The following is a 21,058-nucleotide window of genomic DNA, read 5'->3' as shown; positions in this document are numbered from 1 at the left end:
GGGTACTATAGCCTTCATTAGAGCAGTTTCCCTATGTCAGCTACATGAAAATGCTGTTTATAAACCTTTTTAAAGAGTAGTTTGTTTGTGGTTTGTAGTACTTTGGTTTTTTAGGTTTTTTTTTGGGGTGGAAGGGTAATTGTGAGACAGAGGTAGGAGCTCTTATCTCCCAGGTAAAAAGATAGAGGTTCACTGCAATGTACTCTAATATTAGTGGTTCCTCTGAATGCTTTTAACCTGTGATAAAATCACCTTCAAGTGATAAGTAAATTTGCATTCATTGTGAGATAATTCACTATAATAATGCTAAAACACCTTAAATATTTCCCATATTGCAACTGCTTCTTTAGTCGTTCATACTCAGAATTCACAGAACGTATGAGTTGGAAGAGACCTTCAAGATCATCGAATCCAACCCATGCCCTAGCACCTCAACCAGATCATGGAATCGAGTGCAATATCCAGTCTTTTTTTAAACACATCCAGGGACAGTGATTCCACCACCTCCCCAGGCAGTCCATTCCAGTACTTTATCACCCTTTCTGTAAAAAACTTTTTCCTAATATCCAACCTATATTTCTCTTGACGCAGCTTGAGACTGTGTCCTCTTGTTCTGTCAGTTGCTGCCTGGTGAAAGAGGTCAACCCCCACCTGACTACAACTACCCTTCAGGAAGTTGAAGAGAGCGATAAGATCACCTCTGAGTCTCCTTTTCTCCAGGCTGAACAACCCCAGCTCCCTCAGTCATTCCTCATAGGGCTTGTGTTCCAAGCCCCTCACCAGCCTTGTTGCCCTCCTCTGAACACGCTCAAGCACCTCAACGTCCTGCTTAAACTGAGGGGCCCAGAACTGGACACAGCACTCAAGGTGCGGCCTCACCAGCGCAGAGTACAGCAGAAGAATGACCTCCCTGCTCCTGCTGGCCACACTATTCCTGATAGAGGCCAGGATGCCGTTGGCCTTCTTGGCCACCAGGGCACACTGCTGGCTCATGTTCAGCTGACTATCTACCATACCATGTATAAAAAGTCAGTTTTATACAAGGAATTCAAAAGTCCATCCAGTCAGTACTCCTGGGTTTTTGCTCCATAAAATATGACTGGGGGAGAAAGACTATAGTATATTTTCAAGCTTATCCTGAGAAGATATTTTGGGTCAAAAAGCTGGATGAAATGGGTTTTCTTTGAGGAAATAGAGGCTTATATGAGGCTTTATGGTAGCATGAGTTATATGCACAGAAAAGAAGTAGGATATTTTGAAGCATTAGAAAGTTTGAATAAAATACAGGAAGAAAAGGACAGCAATTAAGACAATTTATTAAGATTAAGAGACGATTATTACTTCCTTTGAATTACTTTGAACTATGAGGAGAAAAAGAAGGTAAAATCAGAAAAAAAAAGTAGAAGTTTTGTGGCTTTATATTTTAATTAATTTTACGTTGCTCTGCTTCTGCACAGGCCAGGTACTGTTTTCTTCCTTTATTTTGTTTGGGAGGTCAGTTTTACATGGTACAACAGAAGAATTGCTATGTTACTTTAGAGCTGTGCAACTCTGTCACCATAAACAGTGTTGATGGACTAAAAAATAATGACCAGCAATAAAACTGTCTTTCCTGTCTTATCCTGTTAAATGATAGGGAAGGGGACCATTTAGTTTAATTTATAGGAGATAATTATATAGCTGTAAAACATTGCTGCAGGCTTCTCTTTGTTTATGTTGCATATTTAATACTGAAATACTTTTTTTTAATTACAGCCATTATCATGATCTATTTTCTTGGAATTATTAACTAGGAAAAATGGGCTAGTTACAGAAGAAATGGACTAGTTTCAACAGACTTCAACTGACTTAGGGTAGACACCCCAAGCAAGAGTGTAAATAACAAAAAAAGCTATTTATCAGAAGTCATTACCTGCTGAATACTTGACACCTTTTACAGAAGGTATTCTTAAATTATGTTTTTTAGCTGATGGCCAACAATGACAGCTTTGCCTTGAATATTGACCATCTGTGGTGGGGAGTTTTGTTTTAATTAAAGGGAGTCCAATCACACCAAGGCCTCTTTTAGCTCTGGTGAATTGCATTAGTTTTCAGATAAATAATAACCAGATTTTAAAATATTTTTTTCCCTCCTTCTATGCTCCAACCTACTATTTAGCTGAAAAAAAGTATCATATCTCCTTTGAGAAAGATTGAATGGCATCATGTTCATCAGTTCATTTTAGAAATAACATTTACTACACCAATAAACAGGTAACAGGCCGTGGCCTCGCCGTTACAAAGCATTTGGTGGAGAGTTGGTGAGTCAAAGGCATGGTTTAGCCTGGGAAGACTCGTGATGGAAGGCAATAGACTCTTGGTAGTGACATATGGGAGCAAGAGGAATACATGTGTGCTTGGTTATTCCCCTCAGTGCTCCAGCAGAAGATCATGCAGGGAGCTGCTCATGGTAGTTGGAATGCACTGTCTTAGAGAGACAGTTGAGTTTTTCCTGTGTAAAACACAGGAGAATTATCACATAGTGCCAGGGTAACTTTCTGGATGTGTTTTTTAATATTTTAATTGTACATTCCTCTCCCCCCTCAAAATACATCTAAATAATTCAAATTTTATGTTGTATTTAGCACTCTCCCCTTCTCTGATTCAGGTAATTGTCTTTCATCCAAGTATTACAAACATTTCAGGCAGGGTGCCTGAAGCAAACTCAACAGGCAGTGTCCTTCTGAACTCTGAATCCCCCATTAGGAGCTATACTAGGTGAAAGGTACACTGTTCAACTTGGATTTCATGGCAGCACTTGGACTCTACTCAGAAGCTACTGCTCTGTCATAACATCCACTAGGTAGGGAGATCCAGCTCTAGAAATAGCATGCTGTATCTAGGTGGAGTTCCAGGAGTGAATGACTGCTGGGAGAAGATATAGGTTACTTTTCTGCTATTTCCAGGATATGATCTGGAGGTCAAGGTGGAATGTGCTTGACAATGTACCTTTGCAAGTAACTTTCACTAATAACATCAAAATCCAGGATCTAAAATCCACAAGAATGGTCATACAGTGCAAATGCTGGTAACTCTTAACATGTCTGTGGATCTCTGAAGGGAGACTCCATTCAAAATCCACAACAGATGTGGGACATCTGGCCTCTGTAGCCCCAGGAACAGCTGTCTTCCTGCAGTACTAGCCTATGAAAAATCTCTGCTGGGCATTTGTCTCTCTGCAATAGTTGCCCATAGCTGTGTACCTAGTTGTAGGAATTGGTTCAGATCAGAAACATCAGCCCAGGCAGACATGTTTTCCTGTGAAAAAGCATTGCTGTGTTGCTGCCCAGCTTCAAAAGCTACTTCTGGAGACCCTTTGTCACTGCAGTAGCTGGACTTTGTGCTTTGTAGCTGTACTGTGGAAAGGTAAGGTAGATGAAGATCACAGCAAGGTAGTGGTCCATTTCTGTAAAACAAGGGAAGGCTTAAATCTAGCAAGGGGTTAAAAAGTACTAGGTACATGTTTTAACTACCTAATTCCCAGAAAATATCTTGATCCATATTGCAGCATTGCCTCTCAAACCTCAAGTGCTTAAGTAACTGTAACTTGCTGCTGTTCTGTACACTTTAATGGATGTCTGAGGTGGAAGAGCCATTAGTTTTACATCCTAGTGTAACAGGGTTTTGTACATATATATGTATTTACATTTATAATATTTATATAAAGAAATAAACATCTGCATTTAAAAATGCTCAAGGTCTCAAATAACAAAACTTTGATAATTTCCAAATGTATAACACTGACAATACAGCTAAGTTTGTTAGGTAGAGGTATTGTTCTGAAAATACAGGATTTCAAGATGTTGCACAGAACTGCTAGCAGAGTGTCCCTTTAATGCTGCTCATTTAAATTCTTACTCTGTTACATAGTATTAGAAGGGTTGTGCAGGTATTAAAAAAAATATATACAGTCACTTAGCTATGAAGGAGTTTGTTTTGGTTTTGACTGGAATAGTTAATTTCTGTCACAGTAGCTATTACGGGAATGTGTTTAGATTTGCACAGAAAGCAGCACTCACAATACAGATGTTCTAGTTACTGCTTGGCAGAGCTCACAAGGCATCTAGGTCTTTCCTGCTTCTTGAATCACCCCATCATCAAGTGGGCTGGGGGTGGATAAGGAGTTGGGAGGGGATATAGCTGGGACAGCTGATCCCTAGTTGATCACAGGGATATTCTAGGACATATGGTGTCATGCTCAGCATATAGAGGTGGGGGAAGAAGGAAGTGTGACAACATTCAGAGTGATGTAGCTTGTCTTCTCAAGTCACCATTAAGGCATGATGGAGTCCTGCTTGCCTGGACATGGCTGAACCTGTCCACTGGAAATTCTGTAGGGAGTGAATTCCTTGGTTTGCTTTGTGTCTATGGCTTTTGTTTTATTAAACTGTCTTTATCTCAACTCATGAGTCTTCTCACTTGACTCTTGTGACTTTCCTCCCCAGCCCACTGGTGGGGCAGTTAGGGAAAGCTGCACAGTCCTTTTTTGCTAGTAGAGGTTATACACAGTAGCAGATCTCCAAGCAGATTAAAAAAATGACAAGCTTCATGTTTCTTATTGGTTTTAACCTGAACTTAGGCAAATACTATTAACAGTGCTATTAATAAGGAGGGAATTAACTCTTAACTCTGTCTGAATTCTTTGCCAAAAACAAATTCAAAATTAAGCTGAAATGGTCTATTTAGACAGGAGGTCTTATTGTTTGTATTATGTAGGGTGTTGACTCAATGTTTGTGTCACCCACATTAGCAGCTGCATCCCTGAAGTGAAGATAAGGTACTGTGGGAGCATCATGGCCCAGTACCCCAAACACCAACAGAGGTGCACAGGGCAGGCCTACCACTCAAGCCCCTGATCTTCTCACAGGCCAAATGACATGCTGATCCTGAAGGACGATGACAATCCATTTTGCCCGTGCATAGCATACAGGACATACTGCAGCACCACCATGCTGCTGGCACACTGGGGAGACTCAACAACATTGCACAAGGCACACATTTCCACATCTCCTTACTTCCAAGGAACAGCAAAGGACATCTTCTACACCCCAAGTCAAACTTCATGTCAAAGTTCCATCTGCAAACTAGACCTTTGAAACTAGACCTTTCCCTCCTATTCCCCCAGAATTTGTGTCACCTCCTCAGGCAAAGGACTAGACACCTCAAACCAGGGTCACTGCAGCTGTAATGTGATAGAGTCCTAAAAAGGCATTTCCCATCTGGGACCTGGCCCCATGAGCTCAGTGATGTAAATAAGAGACAGGATCCCAAAACTAGACTCCAGTGCTACTCAGCGGTATAGTTCTAGAAATAGTTTTTCTCTATTTTTTGAGAAAGCAATACATGTTTTCCTGCAGTAAGTTCCTGTATTATGTAATACTTGTGGTTTTTTATTTTACACGTAGATACAACATTTAAAACCTTTTTTTTACAAAAGTTTATTTTCCACAAGGAAGAGCAATAGGAAAAATTAAACTGTTTTCCACATACTGTTTTCTTAAAACAAGAGTCTACAAGGACATATTCAGCACCAAAACTAAAAACAACAACAAAAAAAAAGTACAAACAGCCATAGAATATAATCTATAAAGCAAACATTTAATATTGCACTTTGTTTCTCTAATGTTTGGATTTTACTTACTTTTTTCCTAATTCAGAATTCTCTGTCAAATACTGGGTTTCAACTGTGAACCTCAAGTTTTATAATGCTGAGAACTGACCAATATTTGTGGGAGAGTAATGCCTCAGTAATTTAAAATGGAAGTCGTTATTTGATAAGCTTATACAATTTTTCATTCTAATTACAAAGGCTGTAATGCCAATTCAATTACTATGATTTTGGTCAATCCTGCCTCATATGCAATTTTCCGTTGTATTGTGGTAAGTACTTTAATGCTATATATATCAGGAATTGTTCCCTAGTCTGTAAAAAGAACTAAAAAGGAAAAAAAAGTAAAACCACCAAATGCCCTTTTATACCAACGATCCCATCAGCTTTAAAAATTGTCTGGTTGGAGAGGGTAGAGGGAAGGGACATCCACAAAATTGGCCTAGTAACATCATCCAATTTCCTTCCTTGCTAATATTCCCACTCAAAGCCCAAGCCTTTTAACTGAATCACTTAAAACGCGACTCATTTATATTTTATCACCCTGTTGTCATTTTTCAAACATGAATGATCTTTCATGTTCTCATAAAGGCCACTTATGGAAAAGCCTATTTTGTCGCATTTATGAAGCCTTAAAAACAAGGCAAAAGTTTTTAAAAACGAGCACCATGCAGAAACACCAGCCTCCTCTCTCCCACTCTCTTCAGAGCTTTTTTACTGCACAAGGAGACAGGTATTTGATGGATTAGATCTTGATTTGTTCAAATAGTCAAGACCAGAATGGTGTTCCTTTGTCAGTGATTTGTGTTCCGCAGTTTCTGAAGAGAAAAGTTGACTTCCATTGTACATCTCTAGCATGTAAGCACTGGTATTTGTTAGCACAGGCAATGGCTCCATTGCACTCTTTTTCCTGGGGCACACTCAAGGGCAAATGCTTTTTCCATTTGGTTTCTTGCATTATGTATGAATACATGGTATAATTCAGTGCTCTGTTTGTTTTAAAGCTCTTGAGAGTGTCACAGAAGATGCAGTTATCAAAGCACTTCCAGCTAACTCATATTTAAGTATGGCTAGTAACACAGATCTTTCTCACTTTAATAATCCTTCTAATCTTGTACAGTATCATAAACCCTGAAGGTAATACAAAGTGTACAAACTGAGCTCTTAGCATAAAAGCAGCTTTTTCTGCAGTTTGAAATATACTTTTTACTAAACTCATCACATATAGACTTTTTGGTGATTAAGCAGCTATATATAAAAATAAATTTACTTTCCCTTCCTATCCCTACCACTTGAGATATTGATCTGTCTGTGAATCCTAGACAGTGTATGACCACTTCCTTTTAATAGTCATTTGAGGAACAGCTGGTATCTGCTGGTGCTGCTTTAATTTATGCCTTTTTTTTTAGAGCTTCACATGAACATCTTTTTTTATAATGCAGAAAGAGAAATGGGAATGAAGAGGGTTTGGTAACTTTTGTGTATGTCCTTATTCCAGATCTCCCTCTCAAGTAAAGAACAAAAAACAAAACACAAACACAAAACAAAAAAAGAACTAACTCAACAGTGCAATGTAAAAAAACAAATAGCATTCCAACAGTTTGGCAAGTGATGAGTTCACCTGAGATTAAGTGATTTTTAGGCAGTCTGTAACAAAATGCTGCTTTGCGATAATAGTAGAAAGGCAACAAATTCTTAAAAGAAATCAAGAAAGTATACAATCTTGACAAAGTCTATTAGTTTCTTTCTATTAACTCTTCACCCTCCCACCCTATCCCCATATCTTGTTGCTTATCTACTACAGTATGCTGCAAAACATACAGCAAGAAGGATTGGCTTGAAGGCATTTGATGTTTGTAAAATAAATCCACAATAGGATCCAAGCTGAAGAGGTGATACATGATCAGCCTACTAGGACAATTCTGAGCATGTGCATATGCAGGTAAAGTCCAGGCTACATTAAATTAAAAAAAAAAAAAAGGAAAGTCAGTGCATTTGTCAAAGTTTGTTGCTGTTGGGTTTTTTGTTTCTTTCTTTCTTTTTTGTCAAAGCTTTCCTTTGCTCCTTATTGTGCGGACCACAAGACATAAGAAAGGGGTAACAACTGTCCGGCATAAATGAGAAAAAGCTGTAGTGACATTGAACCGCACAATGTAAGCAATAAGCATGTGCAAATTTCCAAATTGTAAGAGGAAGCCAAACCTCTCTTAATGTGGTTTGAGTGTTTGGACACACATGACTGTAGCTTAGTAAGGCTGCTCCTAGTATGTGCCAGTATTTAAGAGGGAGGGGGGAAAGTTCAGTTCTTCAAGCATGTGGAGCAGTCCTACAGTGTTACTGTAGGCTTCAAAGCATAATCACAGGTTGTTTTCATTTATTCACCACACAGGCAAGAGTAAACCCACTTTCTTTGAAAGTGTGTCTCCACTATGATACCTTAACCTTCAACACGGCAGGTATGATTCCAAACCCAAGTCAAGTCAACTTCCTACGGATTCTTTCAACGAGAAGGGCAAGATGGTCTGTCGTCTGTGGGTTGATCTGGGTTTGGATCAATCTAAACAAAAGAGAAAAGAACACAACAACCCAAGGTATTATTAGAACCGATTGCTAGAAAATAAATCAATCCAAACACCAAAATTTTCAACTCCAAGACAGGCAGAGATAAATGGTATTCTCAATCCAAAAGTTACTCAGGTAACTGAAGTATCTCTAAAAATTAGATAAAACTTTGATAATGAATCCTGAAGAAAACCCATAAAATGTTTCAGAAGTTCTTGTGTACCACACATTACCTCCTCTTCCTTTCAACAAAAGGAAGGAGGTGAAGCTCATGGTCTCTAACTTAGATCTCCAAAATACAATCGGAAGTATAGTTTAAATGGACAATATATAGTTTGGTCAGTTATTTTTAAAAGACATTTTTTGAACAAAAGAAAAGTTTAATTCTAAATATTTAGAGTACCTAAAATGAAAAGCCCCAGAGTTGTATTCTAGGCTTATGTTATAGAAGAGGCACAAAAAACATGCCACTCACTCACTCACTAGCAGGTTAAGTGCTTCAAGAGGAAAAGAAACAATCAAGAGTGCATGGATCCAGGCAAGATTTAGCCAAAGGACACTACTCTATTTTGTCCTACACCACTGCTTTTCCCTGAAAAATAGGAACATAGCTTTTGAAGGTTTTGAAGACTGAACTTTTGTCCCAGGTATTGAGTGACTTTCACAGAACTTAACTTATGTTTGAACTGTGCATTTAGCGAAACCTGAGCCAGAAAGAACACCTTTGTATCTTCTCTGCATGGAAATTCTGAAAGTAATACATAAAAAGAACTAAAAATACAGAGTACTTTAGAGAGTTGTGGTGAAAAGCAGTTTGTTGTGCATCTATAGACTCAAAACATTGGTATTCACTATTGTCATGTATTCCATATATAATGCAATATAACTTTAATGAGTTGCCGAGACAGTGCAAAACAATTTCAGAATCTCTATGAAGCATTAGTATAGTGAAGAATCCTGGAAAATTTTTGATGCAATTTGCCTGCACTTTGCTAAAACTAAGTTACCTTTTCCCCTTTTCATATTTTTGCTTATTTGTCCTGGTTTTCATAAAGTAGAAACAGTTTCTTACATTTATTCCACATGACAGAATTCAGAGAAACAGTGCATTCATAATTACATTTTTAGGTACCTACTTCTGAATAAAGGGGTGGAGGCAGAAAACGAAACTCCTGGATGTATGCAAACAGTGGTCCTGGAAGCACTCTCTCAAAGTCATCACAAACACCTAAGGGTGCAAGGCTGGACTGCCGTTGCTCCTCCGTAACCACTTCTGCATAGCTGGGAGGTGCTGCAGGGAAAAGGCACACACAGTTTGAACAACAAGTTCTTATGCATGTCAAAACATATGACAAATATTAAACTTTTATATTGTAAAATGCACCAGCATTTAGATAAATTACTTCCATGATTTTTACACAGTTATTGAACATGAAAAAGAGGGTAGGTTGCTACAGTTTATTTTACAACTATGCTCAAATCCAGCAGCAGACTGACCTTTGTTCATTGTGGCCTAATTATCACCTTCAAATTTAAAGCATACTCAGAATAGTGAATTTCTGTTACAGGCAGGAATGACAGAACACTGCATTCCTCTGGACTCCATCATCAGTCTGGTATTTGTATATTAAAACCCCCAGATGTTTATATTCAAAAAGAAAAATAAGCTACAGAGCCTCTCCTTTGACAAAAAAGATTCCCACTGAAATGGATTACATTATCCTTTCACAATGTCTTGGCTACTAAGGATGATAAATGTCACCCTAACTGCTACTCTGACAGGTTACACTGACTTACAACCAAGGATACAGTTGGGATACTGGAGGCAGAATTAATTCTGACCAGATACAATGGCATTCTGTGCTTTCATTTGTACCAGCTTCCAAGCAGCTGGATTCCACAGCTTGTACACCTGAGAGAGGAAGGCAAAGAGGAGAACTCCATTCTTCTACAGAGAGCAAGCAGGTAGCAAGGAAACATCCACAAAGGACCTTCTATGGACCTTATTATGAAGGATGTAATTTGTGTCTGTTTGCATGACAGCAATGAATAAAGCACACAAAAATCGAAACAGACTTGTTTTTTCAGGTTACCTTCTGGTCTTTCAGGCAGTGTCAGACCAAGCCAATTCATGTTCATGCTACACTGGCTGCTTACACTTGATGTTCTGCTACCAAACGGGTGTAGAGGAATGGTGCCAATGACCAGTGGTAAATTAAGGAATAAATCCATGGCGCCAGGAATATCCACATATACCTAAAGAACAATAAAAAAGTATAGATTAAAAATAGGTTTGTATGAGCACTTCCTAATTATTAGACTAAAAGCTCCAGCCATGTAATTTTTCACAAGTGGTTGAAATTTCATTTTGTTCGTTTCAGAGGCAATGTCCCTATGGAGAGAAATAGCCCTGCAAGACAAAGGCAGCTCTATATTCCTAACACAAGTCCTCACATGAAAATGCCACACACTCATAATACATTTCCTTAGAACATGCAAGATATAAACTGAATTTACTTATAGAATTCTTGTCTGGACACCTAATGCTAGGCTATGTAACTAGTAAGCAGTTCACAATGCTTTGTTAACAATTTGCAAGGAATCATGGAAACTACTCATGCTCCAATGAAACAATTCCCATACCATCAGTGAATATTCCACACGGATTATACTACAGTCAAGGATTGAAGGAGAAACAGGTGGAATTTTCAACTGTTTGCCATTCCAGGTTTCAGTTTTGCCAGATGACAAGGATTCCCCACGCAGGCTGGCAACAAGCTGTTTGACTTCCTTCATTTTTCCTTTGGCATAAAATGCCTGTGTTTGGTAAATGGCTGCCTTTGGCACCACCACACGGGAAGAGCAGTTCTCAATCTCAGCAAAGATCTGAATTGATTCACCTGAAACAAAGCAAAATTTCACTTTTTCTATGTATTTGTAAGGCAACTGTAGCAAATTGCCACATACTGTGTACTGTAATAAGGCACTGGATGCTGCTAGCAATGCTCCACACTTTGAACAACATCCACGGATGCTAGCAGGAGTAAGGTCACCATGAGGTAAATCTAACAGAAAAATGCACAATAAAAGCAGATGTCCTTTAACAATATGGAGACAGAGCAAGCTAACAAAATCAGTCGTTTAAAATAGCAAGACAGATGAATGCAAACCAGAATGGTAAGAACTGTTTAAGTATTTCTTTTATATAACAGCAGCTAAGTACACACTGTCATTTTAAAAGGGAAGGAAAAACATTTCCTATAATTACTTCTGTTACGTACCTGGGGTGTAGCCCTTCCTTTCAATTTTGGCACTTAAGGATATTGGGCCTGAGGTACAAAACCAACAACAGAGCGTTTTTTCTTTTGTGCCTGCTTGGGGTGACTGCAAGAAAAGAACAATATTTTCCATTTAATAGAGTGCTCCATGAATCTTTTAATCTGTTCTAATCAACACAAACAAAAAAAAACAAAACAAAAAAAACCACCAAAAACAATTATATACTTTCTATGCATTTTGTTAAGCGTATCTAGTTTTATTTAGAAACCTCAAGCGAATTGCACTGTGCAAACTATAAGCTTTATTCTAATTCCATACTTATTAACACTGCTTTTTTGTTACACTTCATACTGCAGTTACACTTAAAACAAATTTTTATATATAAATAAATTTAGCACAGCTTAAGGAAAGGCTTTATAGCCTACATATCCCACCATATTGTTGAAGAGCTTTTAATTTACCAGTACACTAGAACATCTATCTCTATGCAGTATAGTATTTCAGAAACAGTAACTAAGGCAAAGTACTGTAACCTTGACTCCTGCTATTTCCTGTTTCAAAATGAGCCTGTTTCATCTGTATTAAACAGACTTTGTTATTTTACAAGATACCAGGATTTAGGACTTGGTCCAAAGCCCATTAAAATCAAATGAGAGTCTTTTGATTTTAATGGAATTTGTGCAAGGCCAATATCCCCTCGCAAGTCTGATTTTTCACCCATACACACAAGAAACCTATTTCAATGGATTTTGAGATTTTTTTCCCCTCTCCATAGGGGGTGAATTTGAAGAAGAGTAGGGGGGAATGGAATTTGAAGCTTGATTGAATTAAAATCCTCATTAAAAAGAGTTATGATACTGAAATTATTTTAATGAAATGACATTTCAGAAAAAGATTATAGAGCATTGTGATGATTTCTCCCCATTGGTAGAAAACTATCCATATGAAAATTATGAATTATGCACACCAGTACATTATTTACTTTGCATTTTTAAGTTTGCAGTCTGTCACACTAATTCTTTTAAATTTCACTGTTCTTTATTCAGAATCAAAGAAGACCAGTTCTTGAAATTTTCCTTCTTACTCACACTTAACAATTTAGTATTAATTTAAATTGACAAAAACATTTTATGTTTCCTAAAAGTAAAGCAACTCCAAGTAGAGGAATACATAGTTTTCAAAATGCCAGTACTTACAGAGTTGCAGAACTAATGTAATACTTAGAAGATTGGCTGTAACTAAGTATCAGATAAGTATTAGGTAATGTATAAGGTAAAATTAGATATGGCTATTGTTTCAGTTACTAAACTTCATTATTTTTTTATGCCAGAAACAAAAAATGAATAATTCTGTCAATTCTTACCAGTAATGAAGGAGTGTTGATATCTATATGTTCAAAGACTGTAAATTCCTTCTTTAATTTTACTGGTAGAAACCAAGGCCTATGCAATTCGGCTTTCACCCAATAGCGCACACTGCCATGTCTGCCTTCGAATGAGGTAGCAAGTGGTCTGTGCAGGACACAAGGGTCAGAACTCAGTAAAGTCTTTCTGTCTAATAATGATACAATTGATCAAGTCAGTGATTAGTATACAGAACTACATTTTAATGCACTGTAGTACTTAATGTAGAGTATCTCGGAAAAATTCAAGGTTAAAGATAGGAGAAAAAATCATCTCCAATTTATCCTACTATAGTTTTTCATAGGTTTTAGGAATCAATTAAAGAATTGTACTAGAAAATGCCAGGAGAGCTCAGATTTTCTTTAAGCTTAAGAGGCCACTTCCACATCTGGTTAAAGTATGCCCTTTTGACTAACAATTTAGAATTACCATTAATATCAACCAATTATAGTTTTGGATACTGCCTTTTGTAATTCATTGTGTATTATTTACTTGGTCAGTAGCTCAACATCAGGTTAATTTTAGCTGTAACTCAGCACTTCCATAGTTAAGTTCACCTTAAGCAGAGTAAACATTACAACATGAAGTTCTGAAGAGAGGCTATTTGGAGCACCTTCTAATCTTTCTCTACCCTGATGAGACAGCTTAAAACATTTATAATACCTAAAAATGCACACATATAAAATCATGCAGACTACTCTGAAATTTGTCAAATTAAGGAAGTCTTTTAGAAGCTGGAGGAAAGATGATGCAGGTAGTTTTTCCAGACCTGTGAACATTGCCTTTTTTACTGTAGTATCATAAAATGAAAGATAAAGTATCTTTAAAGTTCAATTATTTCCAATTAACAGTAGTTTCTGTAACTTACTGTCTTTATTTTTGTGAGGATTTTTTTGTATTTTACTACGTTCTGAATACACTGTTATATATACATTAAAATAAAGTATTTGTAACATTTCCTATTTTCCCTAGAGAGTAATACTAGCCATGCTAGTGCTTTACTAGTATTATTCTTTCAGTTACAGGTTTGACTTCAGTATTCGCACATTTGAAAAGTTTAGGTTTTTTTTCCCTAATAATGCAATTAAAACTTCAGTTTTTCATTCTGCCCCATATTCTGTAGAGGAAAAATCAGTAAGGATGATGCACATCTTTCCACTGTTGCTCTGAAGTTTATGTCAGCTTTGGAAATATTCTACGTACGCAAAATAGCAAGTAAGTAGGCAGCATCAAAGTTCAGGCTTTTAATATCACTCTTTGTTTTTCCAGTATTATTAAAAGCTGGGTTAACAGCTATTCCTTCATGGCACTTAGAAAGAATCAGTAATTTGACCAATGCTTGTGATATTTTGCTATCTGGCTGTTTCACTTCAAGCTAAGCATTTCATGTTCATGCTTTTGATGCTTTGGGTTTGGGATTTTTTTGTTGTTTTTTTAAATGCCCCTTTAAAATCAAGGGAAAATCAGTACTGGCCTTACTGTTGAGACTTTCACAGAATGCTAAATTGTCTTTAAAATCTCCATGTTCACAGGTCTTCCCAGAAAATCTTACTGAAACAATGCAGAAGTTCTGTGCTATACTCTTTGAAACTGTAAAATTGTTTGCCATCTGCACATTCTGCTAAAACCAGCACCTCTAATAAACAACCTTGTTATTAGGCAGTGAGCTTATTCACATAAAACTGCCAGATTTTCAGTGACTTTCAAATTTTTAATGACCGCTACTTGCCTTTTACAGCAAAAGGCTCATTCTTCATCCATACTCATACTCCCTCTTTTCCTGTGTAGTTGATTGTACTGGAACTTGTATTTTTAGCTCATTTCTGTATTTCCAACTCTACTATGCCCAATCTTACATCCACAGTGCCTATGTTACATATTTCAGATAGGAGTGAGGCAACAATTTTTATCTTACCAGAACAAACTTCTACTCTTACTCTTGCTTTGCCTTTGTTTTCTAACACAAATGGGATTTGATAGAAAAATTCTTCTTACTCTATCCACCCATTCTTAAGTTTGTTTCCATTCAGGCTTTCTGCATAAATAGCCACCCTGCGTACACAAATCCCATCTGAATAAAAACAACCTCCTGTTTTCTTGAAATCTAAGTAAACTCGCCACATTTGTTCAAACTTGAGCCCAAACAATTCTACTGTAATATAGTCTGTAGTTCTGTTGGTCTGCATAACTCCAGTAAATGGTTGAGTCAGAAGGTATTTCAGCCACTCTGCAGGACTTCAGTGACAGTTCAAATTCCCCTCCCTCCTCTTGGGAAGGGGTAATAGCCTGGAATATCTAGTCAATCAGTAAGACTTGGTCAAATTAAAGTGGGCAACTGGGCAGCAGTGAGCTCCTTTTTTGTGGAATTTTTTTTTAAATAAAGGATGGGTATATCAGTGTAAAAGCAACCTCTTCAGTTTAATGAGATTATGTTCTCTACTGCATGTTACGAGCACAATTCCTACTACCATTGAAAAGGCTTCCCCTCCACCCTCAAGCAGAAGTTTCGGTCAGGTGGGTGGGCAGCAAAGCTCTGTGTGGAGGATTGTGAGTGGGTACTTACGTCTGTGGAAGCTCAAAGCTGAATGCATATTCATGCCTTCCTGAATGGATGGAGTGAAGGCCTTCTTCTGAATTGTCATCATCTAAAACAGAAGAAAAACATGCTAATCTAGCTGCACACATGTCATACCTTGAGTGGGCTTCTCTTCAAAAAAACAGAAATTTGCTCACACATTACAACACTCAAAGAATGTGACGTCCCAGAAACAAGGTCTCCAGTCCATTAGTTATTAACTGCTGTGTTGTGGTTTGACATGGAAGTGATTTTTTCAGGAAGTTAGGTCAAACCAATCAGTGGTCAAGTTTGGATATTGGCACCTAAAGTGACCACTGAAGATAGGGATACGCCTCTGAGAACACAGGGGGTTAAAAGCAGGAACTCCCAAGAGCTCGCTCTCTTTGGTTCCAGTCAGGGTGCTGTACAGATCTCCCCTGCCCAGCCATGGGGCTGGGTGGGGGAGGGGGAGCCATGAGGCCTGGTCGAGGTGAGCTGAGGGGTAGAAGGACTGGAACCGAGCCAGCTCCTGTGGACGGAAGGGTGGAGAGAAGCAGAGATGTCTTCGTCATTCCCCCCCAAGAAGGAGAGTCCGGATGGCACCTGTAACTTTGCCGGTGCAGAAGAGAAGGAGGAGGAGGAAGGCGCCCAGCCTTGGCCTTGGGAATCGGCTGCTGGGCAGAGATGGCTGCTGGGCAGAGATATCAGCTGTCCAGGAGTCTGAACTTTTAACCCTTTCCTGAGAAATGAAGGCTTTGTAAAATATTGCTCCTCCTTGATTTGAAGTAAAAGAGAGACAGTCTGGGATCCGAGATGATGGAAGAGGAAATTTTTGAGTTGGGAGGAGATGATGGAGTGGCTTGTGGCTGGACTTTTCTTGTTAGCCATAGACTGAACCAAATTCTCCTGACAGAGGCTGCACTTAGGGGATGTGTTGGTAGGCCAAGAGACCTGTTTCAGTGATTACCAACAGAAGAGTGGAGAGAACAGAGGAGAGTTGGAAAAGGTGTGGAGAGGCCCTCTGTCTTCGAGGAAGAAGAAGAAGAGAAGAAGACCTCTGTTCTTGGACCCTCAGCCCCAGGGGAAAATGGGGGGGACTGTAGTCCCAAGATGAGAAACTGAACTGTTGTCTCTTTTGGTCCTTGGCAAAGCATCCTTAAAGGAGCCCTATGAGCAGCCTGTCCATGCACGGTGGTGAGAGCACTGTGACATGGAAAGGAGAGTGTCACCATGGCAGATTTTCTCCGGGCGGTTGCCATGTGTGACATGGAAACACAAGGGTGGCAGTTGTGTTTCCTGGGGGGTCTTTGGCACAGGAGAGACTCCTGTCTCCCTTGAAGGACTGAGTATTTGATTATCTGAAGGGTGGCAACTTGATCAGGATCCTGGGTGGGGTCTCAGGTTTGTTGGGTTTGTTTGGAAATTAGGTGGGAGGAGGAGGAGGGGTGTTTTGGAAGGTCTTCATCCAGGATTTAGTGTCTAGTTTTTATAGTAGTAGTAGTTTAATAAAGTTTTCCTCTTTGTTATCAAGCTTGGACCTGCTCTGCTCTGTTCCTGATCACATCTTACAGCAATTATTTAGGAAGGTGCATTTTCATGGGGGAGCTGGCATAGCGCCAGTGTCAAACCATGACATGCTGGAACACAGGACCAACTCTGACTGACAGGTAGGCAAGACTGCCAGCTTCTCCTTAGAGAAAAGCAGAGGTTAATGTTTTAACATAACGCTGCCTCTGTACAGTGACACATATTCAACTGCTGCCATTTCAAGGCCTCCATTCAAGGTCTGTAAAGGAAATCATGCTGCTTTCCACTGCAGTTGCTAGTCAGAATGAATTAGAGCTGGCTTTTTACCAGCATTAATAGTATCAAGTCTGTTGCTTAAGATTAAATTTAGAAATTCAGCTTCTTTGTATCTCCTGCCTGGCAACAGTGTCCAGACATTAATCATACAAACGCATGATAAAGGCGTAAGAGTATACAAGCAGCACCCAAAAAGTACTCAGCAGATTCAGGGGCATAGGAAATGGTAAGTTGCCCAAATAATGCTATCTAGAGCTAAACCTTTTCTTTCTTTAATAGATTAACTTGATCTTGCTCAGACAGAGCACAGATACCTTCTGGTTTTATGCCAGGAATGCTGACCCATGTTTATGGCCACGATTATTTGTTCAGCTTCAAATGCCACAAGGAAATTCCAGTTTATTCTGACATAAAACCATAAAAACGCTGACTTGGTCAAAATAAAAGTTGAATGAATAATGACTGAGCACCTCGCAGACAAAAAGGGCTGGAATTATAAAAGGGGTTATAACAACACAAATCGAAAGAGAACAGCTTATGTGTAATGGTCTGAAGCATTAATGGAGGCACGCAGGAGGGTTCTGAGTTTCTATTGTCCTGTAGAAGAACCGATGTTCTACCCCTGCAGTGCAAATACCAAAAATTTAGAAACAAATGAAAACAAAAAACCCCTCCCATCAGCAAGATGTGGAAATAAATACACCTTCAGCAAGCAACATTACTCAACGCAGGTCAGGAAAATGTGCTTAAAAAGCAAGAAAATATGTCGGCCTGAAGGTGGGCTTTTATACTGTGGGTTTGCATTTGGGGTTTGTTTCAATAAATATGATTATTTATTTTTGTTTAATTTTGTTCCGAGGGGGGGAGCGGTGCTTTCGGCTGTGGCTGCGCTGCTCTCCGCCAGGCTCCCCCCCCCTTCCTGCCAGCTCAGCAGTCCCGCCACGCCGCGGTAAACAAGTGCTGAGCTGTCAATCAGCGCGGGCTGGAGCAGGAGCCGACCGGCCTGAACCGGCGCGCGCGCAGCGCCGCCAGCCCCACCGTTCTCACGCGCTGCGTGCGCTGCGCCCGCCGGCTCCGCACCGAGGGCGGACCCTTCCGCCACCCGCGCCGGGCCTAGACCCCTCAGGTGATGGGACCGGCGAAAGGAGGCGGCAGGGACGAGACTAAGGGTAGGGCGTCCCCTTCCCCTCTCTCTCTGAGGGGCTTTGCACCGAGCCACCGTTTCGGGGAGCGGCCCCTGCCCGCCGGGGGCAGGCAGGCAGCGAAACCTTCTCACTCACCCTCGCCGCCAGCGCCCCGCCAATCAGCGGCAGGCATCGCCTTAGCAACAGGGCAACAAACCACGGCCGGCCAATCAGGGGGCGGCGGGGGCGCGGCCGGGCCGCAGGCCTGCGCTCGAGGAAGTAATTGAAACGCGGCGGCTTCGCTGGGCTCCGGGCCGACCCGCTCCCACGCGTGCTCCCCTCGCCACGGGCGGCTGCAGACTTCCGTCTCCACGCTCTTGGAACCCGCGGTCCGGAGGTGCGGGAAGTTATGCTCAGGCGACTGATTTCTGAGGCGGTGGCAGGAGACGGGTGGGAACCGCAAGTCGCCTCGTTAGCGCGGTGTGCGCGAGACATGAAGCAAATAAAAAAAGTGCCGATTTCTGCTACAGCTTTGAGCTCGGGTATACTGTGTGAATGGCTCGGTTCCCCCCGGAGTTCTTCAAATATTACATTTATTATTTTTTAATAAAGAACAAGAAATATCGCATCGCTACTGTGTATATGATGCATATTCAGGGAAAAAAAAAAGGGGGGGACAAGCAGCACAAAAAATTACATAACTGGGTTTTAACATTATTTTCTTGCACTGGGGAATTAAGTCATCGCCACCACCTGACGAGTGCGGCCAATCTGCGCGGAGCGGGCGGCCCACCCCCCCTCCTACAAAGCCGGTCCCAAACAGGATTGAACCGCTTCGAACAAAGGCTGCGAAGTTCGGGGGAGAAAGAAAAAAAAAAAAAAAAAAAAAAAAAACAAAAAAAAAAACCACAGAGAACCCCCGGGCCCTGGCGTTTCCATTTCCCAGGGGAAGGAGTCTGCTTTTCGTGGGGACACCACGGCGGCTCGAGTGGGAAGTGGCGAGCAGGAGGTCTTCATCTCCCCAGTTTTGGGAGAGATGCTTCCATTACGCAACAGCTCTTCCCCCCCCCCCCACTCTCTCCTCCCCCTCCTTTTGCTCCTCAAGGGCTTTTCGGACACATCTTTACATCGGGGTGACCCCCATTGCCCAGCGGGGTGTAGGGGCGGCCCAAGGCAATTAAAGCTTTTTACCAGGGCGAGGGTAATATTGAAATGAGCAAAAAATTACACGTGGGGTGGTGATATGTCAAAATAAGCCTGGGAGAGCCTTTTATCTGGCAATAATCAGCCATCCTGAAAAATTCATTGTATTATCACCCCAAGAGCATCAGCAGAACCCCGCATGTGTCAAAAAGTATGGGTTTTATGCTTTCACTATGTTTCAGTTAGGATTCTGCCAACAAAGTCCACTGCCTATCTGGTTGTAATTTTACAGCTGTTTTTCCCCACGGAACAGCAAACCCTACAAAATGTCACCGGGAAAAAAAAAAAAAAAGGTAAAACTCTCGGAAAAAAACTTATTAATATATGGCCGTGCTGAAGGGCAAGTAGTTGAAAGGGAGTCCTCCTGCTTGCAGGTACTTTGCAAATGCATTTCCTATATGTAACTCTATCGCCAAGATACGACCCCGGGCATGTCCCGCTCTCCAATGCACCCATTAAAGACAGGACTAAACCGGGGTGATACAAAGATGCGTGCTTTTTTTCCATAAAAAATAAAGCAGCACAGTTAAGGGCAGCCCTTACCTCTCTCGTGGCCGATCAGGATGTCTTTATGGTTGAAATATTCCACTTCTTCGGTGTAGTTCTGTGTATAGGCAGTGTTGGATCCAGCATTCCTCGATTCAGTCCAACGTACTTTAGCGTGGCCCCTCGCATGGATTTTAAGGGATTTCACTCTAATTTCCCCAGTTACTTCTAGACTGACCCTTCCTGAGACTGTGTCCCCGCTAGAGTATACGGGGACATTGCTGTCATTCAGACAGTCAAAGCTTATCGTCAGACTCTTCACCTTCCCCAGCACCATGGTTTTATAGCAAAGTGTACAAAAATAGACTGTAAGGAAAAAAAAAAAAAAAAAAAAAAGTAAGGAGGAACCCAAAAACAACCAACCCCGAGCCCCTGGGGAGCAGGGGTGCTGCGGCGCGTACCCTACAGGCGGCTCATGGGGGCGGTGGGGAGCCCCGGCCCCGGCGCGGGCAGCGCTGGTGCCGACGCGGCGTCTCCCCACAAAGGCGCTGGCGCACCGCCGCCGGCCCCGCCTTATAAGCCGTGTGACAAACAAGCGCAGGCGCGCATGCGTCGCCCCACTTCGCCGTGGCAGCCCCGGCTCCGCTGCTCCGCCGCCGCCTTCGGGAAGCGCCGCGCTCGGGCGTGCGGAGCGGGTTTGTGTGCGCTGCTGCTCGGCGGGGCGGACACCACGCAGGTGATGCTCTCTTAGTGCAGTCGGCGGCTCCAAGACAGATGGCAGTATTCCAGCCTCTACGAAGACGTGAAAGTTGTACCTCACTTAACAGACCTTGTTCTGAAACTGGAAAATTCTTCCTTCTCTTGGTCATTGGGTTTTGGGTTTGCTTTGGTTGATTGGTAGGATTTTGCTGCTTTGAGGGTTTTTTGTATTTGTTTGGTTGGGGTTTTTTTTTGTTTGTTTTGTTTGTTTGTTTGTTTTCTCTGTGTGTGTATA

At 40.9% G+C, this 21,058-nt stretch overlaps 1 protein-coding gene across 1 annotated transcript; it reads right to left on the bottom strand.

Annotated features, from left to right (window-relative positions):
* Window positions 1-7,871: 7,871 nt before the first annotated feature.
* ARRDC3 (arrestin domain containing 3) lies at window positions 7,872-20,609 on the bottom strand. The gene is made up of 8 exons (XM_068176767.1): window positions 20,122-20,609; window positions 15,455-15,536; window positions 12,852-12,999; window positions 11,491-11,593; window positions 10,853-11,109; window positions 10,303-10,465; window positions 9,346-9,500; window positions 7,872-8,204 (listed from the first exon to the last, which is right to left on the bottom strand). The coding sequence occupies exons 1-8, from the start codon at window positions 20,399-20,401 to the stop codon at window positions 8,148-8,150; spliced, it is 1,245 nt and encodes a 414-aa protein (XP_068032868.1). The 5' UTR covers window positions 20,402-20,609; the 3' UTR covers window positions 7,872-8,147.
* Window positions 20,610-21,058: the final 449 nt, after the last annotated feature.

This window comes from Anomalospiza imberbis, chromosome Z (assembly GCF_031753505.1).
Source record: "Anomalospiza imberbis isolate Cuckoo-Finch-1a 21T00152 chromosome Z, ASM3175350v1, whole genome shotgun sequence".
NCBI lineage: Eukaryota > Metazoa > Chordata > Aves > Passeriformes > Viduidae > Anomalospiza > Anomalospiza imberbis.
Note: the sequence above shows the minus strand (reverse complement) of the source record. Positions and strands in the feature narration are given on the sequence as shown.